This window comes from Polyergus mexicanus, unplaced genomic scaffold (assembly GCF_030449975.1).
Source record: "Polyergus mexicanus isolate NDT 795.1 unplaced genomic scaffold, iyPolMexi1.0 SCAF_156, whole genome shotgun sequence".
NCBI lineage: Eukaryota > Metazoa > Arthropoda > Insecta > Hymenoptera > Formicidae > Polyergus > Polyergus mexicanus.
In genome coordinates, this window is record NW_027223476.1 from 23306 (window position 1) to 29367 (window position 6062).

General features: G+C 38.3%; 1 protein-coding gene across 4 annotated transcripts; it reads right to left on the reverse strand.

Annotated features, from left to right (window-relative positions):
* Positions 1–1172: 1172 nt before the first annotated feature.
* On the reverse strand, positions 1173–3490 carry Rnh1 (ribonuclease H1). 4 transcript variants are annotated; one of them, XM_070315222.1, is made up of 7 exons: positions 3424–3490; positions 2741–2882; positions 2508–2669; positions 2200–2389; positions 1962–2092; positions 1606–1870; positions 1173–1464 (listed from the first exon to the last, which is right to left on the reverse strand). In XM_070315222.1, the coding sequence occupies exons 2-7, from the start codon at positions 2839–2841 to the stop codon at positions 1381–1383; spliced, it is 933 nt and encodes a 310-aa protein (XP_070171323.1). In that variant the 5' UTR covers positions 2842–2882; positions 3424–3490; the 3' UTR covers positions 1173–1380. The 4 variants fall into 4 exon arrangements, with proteins under 4 accessions (XP_070171323.1, XP_070171324.1, XP_070171322.1 ...); XM_070315223.1 differs by lacking the exon at positions 3424–3490 and adding an exon at positions 3325–3340; XM_070315224.1 differs by having other exon boundaries at positions 1174–1464; positions 2741–2816; positions 3424–3474.
* Positions 3491–6062: the final 2572 nt, after the last annotated feature.

The window sequence follows — 6062 nt, forward strand, 5'->3', positions numbered from 1 at the left end:
ACGACAAATGTAATATCAGCTTAAGGCTGCGGTCAAGAAGACGCTAGAAATGCTTCGAAGTATTGCATTAACCAATCAGAATAAAGAAATCTTTATTCTTTTTGTCCTGATTGGTCAATCAAATGCTTCGAAGCATTTCTAGCATCTTCCCGACCGCAGCCTAAGTAACCTTATTTTTTATTGAGCCAAACCGGAAGCCGTGCATGTGCACTTTTGAGCAGTTACTCACAAGAGGGAGGCAACTATGATTCTTTCTCATTTCCTTCAGACATGTTTTTCTATCGGGAAACAAAGGCATTTCCCTTCCATTTATATATGTTCTAACTAAGGTGAAGGCCACTTAAATAAATCCATAAAAGAAGAAGATATGTAAGAAAAGACACATGAAAAAAACGGATTATATTAGCAAACCTATTTGTCTGCAGGCCATTTCGCGCGGTAAACCCAAAAATTTGCGAAACCGGACGGCGAAATAATTCTATGGAAAATGTCATTTCCGCAATCGCATCGTCAAGAATTGATTGAACTGGCTCAAACAACGAAAATCTTGACGATATCTGGCGTCCTCGGGTGAGATAACCTTTTCAAAGTAGAATTCTTTAACTTCATCCATGCGTTTTATATTATATACACACACACACACACACACACACACACACACACACACACACATTAATAATATCCCCCTATATATATATATATAAGAAGATATTTTATTACACAAAACTTTTTTTAGCATTATATTGGAATTGTTGGAATTACAAGTGTCTCCGGAAGATATTTACATTCTTCTTAAACAAATTGCGACAAGAGCATCAAGCCAACAGACAATAAACGAGGGTGCGCACGTTTCCACCGAAAAATAGCGTTTGTATGTTAGAGTTGCTCATTTTAGCAATAAATATTTTTAATTAGGGAATTAGGAGAAAGAGTCTATTTATATAGTATAGAGATGTTAATAATATATAGTGTAAAAGATTTATAATTGCAATTAAACAAAGTATCCATCTTCACTCGACAAGAAATAATATTACATACATTAAATCTTACAATCATAGCAATGAATATCTTTAATTATAAAGAATTTATTTATACATAAAGATATGATATAGCATCTCTATATATAATCTATAATCTAAATTTTTTTGCATATGATTAAATTCTTTATTAAGAGTTTATTTCTCAATCAGAATAAATACTTCATATATTTGATTATTAATTTCATAAAATAATATCTAATTACAGTATGTATTCAATATGTATACAAAAGTAAAATATAATCTAAGAATAATTTCACTCTCTTATAAGAGGATATATTAATTCAAAAATTAGAGGAGAATGCTCTTTATATTATTAAATATTGGTCTTCATTGTTCAATTTTATTTGTACAGCAAGCATCCGTTTCTCGCCAGTTTGTCTGCCATTTCATTACCATGAATCCCTACATGCCCATTTACATGATTCTAGAAAATTGTTCGCTTAAATTATATTGCACAATATTTCAACTAATTGATTAATTGAACGTTTATTTTATATATAAATTATTAAAATTGTGTTCAATTAAATTTATACATAATAAAAGTTAAAATTAATTGATTGCCTACCCAAGCAATGGTCAGCGATTTCAATTCTTTTTCCATTTCCAACAATTCCGTTTTATTTATAACTGGCTTGTTATCCACTGTCCTCCATCCTCTCTTTTTCCAACCTGGCATCCATTGTATGATGCAGGAAATAAGGAATTTCGAATCAGTATTTATCTTGAGCTTTTTTATTCCTGCTTTCTTAGCTTGCCTTGCAGCTACTGTGACAGCTTGGATTTCTGCCATGTTGTTAGTCGGTCGCCCCTCCACTGGCCGAGATACATTTCTGTGGATTATATTTACATATTACATTTTTCCCTAAACAATCTATTAAATATTAAAAAACGTGAAAGACAAGACTAAGAAATAAATTGTACAATGGATGATTGTCTTGAAACCAAACGCCGATACCGGCTCGCGCGTTTTTGTATCCGTTGAAACTGCATGCGCCATCAGTGAAGACATTAACATAGCCATCTTCATCCATAATAAAATCCACTTTGCTATCCTGTGCAATCCCAAAAATGAAAGATATATGAATTTCTCATAATACAATTTATTCGTAAATTTTAATATATTTTATATCTTTTAAGATGTGCTGTGTTTGCTTCAAACCTGATCAGAGAGTTGAGTTAAAGTAAAGTTTGTATTACATGAAATAATTTTTCTTTTTTTACTTGGTTGTTCATTAGTATTGCTATTTGTTAATAAAGTCCTTTTTGAAAGTGATGATAATAATTTTGTCTGAGCCACTGCAGTTTGTTTGCTTCCAAGCGGAAACACTTGTTTTGGTAGAACTTGCGATCTACAGATAAGATATATATATACATAAATAATATTGTTTTGGTATAAATATAAGTTTTATTAGTTTTGTGATATTTCTTTCGTATTTTCTGATATAAACAATTATTACTAATATTTACTCTACAGGTTTAACCATTTTCGATGAGACAAAATTTTTGGTCAAATTTGTTCCTATGTTTGAAGAGGAACGTTCTTTCATAAAATTTTGAGCCTCACTTTCTGTAGCAAATTTTTTATATATGGATCCAGGAAATTTAAGAACCTGAGTACTGCATTCATCCCTTTTGAAAATAGTTTCGTGTTTAATTAACTTTCACCAATAATTTATCTTTGAGTTATATAGTTTTATTACCATGTGCCATAAATTCCAGGTTTTCGACCTTTTGCAACTGCATAGTAAGGCATTCTACTAAAGAAATATTGCCTTGCTACAAATATGAAATGCAATATCATCAATAAATTTCTCAATTTACTCAATGTAGATGACCCTTCTTCTAAAGAGACATACACTTTGTTAATAGACTTTGTTAATACCTTTGTTAATTAATATGTAACAATTTCAATTCTATTATTAATATTAACACTCATGCATTACCCCGAGAATTTCCTGATAAAAAAATTCAAAAATCTTTTAATAGATCTATTACAGTTCTATAATTTTTGTATGCATTATAAATATATAATCCACAATTTTGAGAACGAGAAATAAATGTATCCCGTAAAAAATAAATAATAAAAATGAATAATTACATAATAAATATTTGAAACAATTATTATATAATAATAATAAAAAATAAATAATTCCATAATAAAAATATATACATCTCTCAAATTTTATGATGAATTTATTTCTGTAATTATATTATTTTTCATACTAGAGTTTACAGATATGATAATATCATTATGCATGCATAATTTCAAAATAAAATTGCATACGAAATTACTGATGAGATTATAGTATAAAATTCTATAATTTAATACGTAAAATGTTTTGTTTATGAAAACATTTGTTTCTGTTTCATTTCGATTACGTACAAATTTATATTCTAGCGACCATCGACATATAGTATTGACACGGTATATACAGTAGCGCAACTCCCTGTCGAAACATGATGCAATGTTGCCAGATTTTTCAAACATTAAGTCGCCAGTAGATGCCATTCCAATCGCCAAAAGTCGCCAACTTTGGCTGCGGTCGGAAAGACATTAGAAATGCTTCGAGACGTTGCATTAACCAATCAGAATAAAGAAATCTTTATTTTTTGTGTCCTGATTGGTCAACCAAACACTTCGAAGCATTTCTAGCGTCTTCTCGACCGCAGCCTTTATCACCTAAATCACAGAGCTGCATAAAGTTAGCCGAACCACTCTAACTTTTCAATAATTAAAATTATCTAATCGTTTGGTGATCGTTTGGTGGCGATTGGTAGCCTAATTAAAACGTTTGATGGTCAATCTTTTTTTTAAATTAAATAATTAAAATATTGGTGTAAAGTTAGGCAGACATTTTTAATTTTTAGTCTAATCGATTAAATCAAAGCTTACTCGATGCAGAATTGTTAGATGGTCACAAATCCTTTATTTACAACGTTTGATGGTCCACAATTTATCTAAAAAGTAAAAAAGAACCATATGCGGTTAGGTAGTGGAAATGACTAACAGGAAGCTGTAAAATTAGCCGAACAGATATATTACTTATCAACCAATTTTGTTCAAATTGGTCTTAACTGAAAGACAATCGTTTGGTGGTGATTGGTAGCCTAATTACAACGTTTGATAGTTAATTATTAAGCTACTACGATTACAATACCATGTGCGCTGACTCTGCGCCTGCGCGTGCCTTCGTCATGTAAAGATGCATTTACATAGCAGCGTTAAGCGTCGAGCGTCTGCGCAGAATTTAAATGAGATAGATTCTAGGCTGAAATTAGATTCTGCGCAGATGCTTGACGCTTAACGCTGCTGTGTAAAGGCACCTTAATGGCTCTGGTAAATATTGCGAAAAGGGGACCCAGCCCCAATGACCTTGACTTTGATATATGTTGTGAAGGACATAATTCTGAGTAACTTTTTGTTCTAATTTAATTGTCGCTCGTTGTTTATTAAAAAATTATTAACAAAAAGTGTGAAATATACCAAAGTACATGCATGGACACGAAGTATATATATTGTCAAGAACAGCATATATATTGTCAAGGACGTAATTCTGAGTAACTTTTCCTGCTAATTTACTCGTCGCTCGTTGCCTATTAAAAAGTTATTAACATAAAAAGTTTGAAATATACCAAAGTAAATGCATGGATAGAAACACGCGCGCACGCATACACATACCCACGTCGGTGAGCTGTCCGCCTGATAGTGTGCGCCGCCGTAGCGACGGGGCGCTCACGCACGCCACCAGGCGCACGGCTAAAGATCGGCAGGTAGTGACTGGTCACCCTGCCCTGGAGTAGGCACCCTGCCCTGGAGTAGGCACCCTGCCCTGGAGTAGGGTAGGAGAGGCCGCTAACACCTTTGGCCTCCCTCCCTACATGGTGGAGGTCCTTAGGAGTTACTTCCGGGACAGGTGGCTGGAGTACCCGGACAACAGGGTACTCCTGCGCAGAAGGGACGTGTACTGCGGGGTTCCACAGAGGTCAGTGTTGGGCCCCACTCTGTGGAACCTCGCGTACAATAGAGTGCTGGGTATTGCTCTCCCCCCCCGGCTGCAGAGTCGTCTGCTATGCAGACGATACTCTGCTGTTGGCCGGGGGAAAAAGCTGGGGGGATGCGGTATACACCGCCAACGTAGGGGTAGCGTGCGCTGTCCGCGCCATCCGTGGCATGGGCCTGCAGGTGGCGCCTCATAAGACTGAGGCGCTATTCATGCATAGGGGGAAGCGTAGGACTTCCCCCCTCCCGAGGCCTATGTCACGGTGGATGACATCTCCGTCCGGGTGGGAGACCATTTGAAGTACCTTGGTCTCTACCTGGACGCGGCCTGGAGCTTTGGCGAGCACTTTAGGCGCCTGGCCCCCAGGCGGAGTCGGTGGCACTCAGCCTTAGCCGACTCCTGCCCAATCTTGGGGGCCCGGTTGGCCGGGTGCGTCGCCTATATGCGAACACCGTCCGGGCGGTGGCCCTTTATGGGTCACCAGTGTGGGCGGACGCCCTGATGGCCAGTAGGCGCAGCAAGATGCTGCTGCGCCGAGTTTTTCGGAGGGTGGCCATCAGGGTGGTCCGCGGATATAGGACGGTGTTGCACACGGCGGCCACATTATTGGCTGGGACGCCGCCCGTCGAGCTCTACCGCCGACATGTATGCTTTTGTGTACAGGCGTACGCGGGAGCTCGGCGGGCTAGGCGTGACTTTGACCGCAAAGGTCAAGGCCGCCGTGAGGCTTCAGGCTAGGCGGCGCGCTCTGGAGAGGTGGGACGAGCACCTCTCCGACCCCCGTGATAACACGGGGAGGCGCGTCGTCGAGGCCATCCGCCCTCACTTGATCAAGTGGGTCACGAGGGCGGGTGGCGAGATGTCGTACCGTGCGACACAGGTATTTACAGGCCATGCGATGCTTTGGCGCATACCTGTGTCGCATCGGGAAGGAGGACAGCGCACGCTGCCATCATTGCGGGGGGGACGAGGACACGGCGCAGCACACGCTGGAGAGTACTCTGCGTTGATACCACTGCTT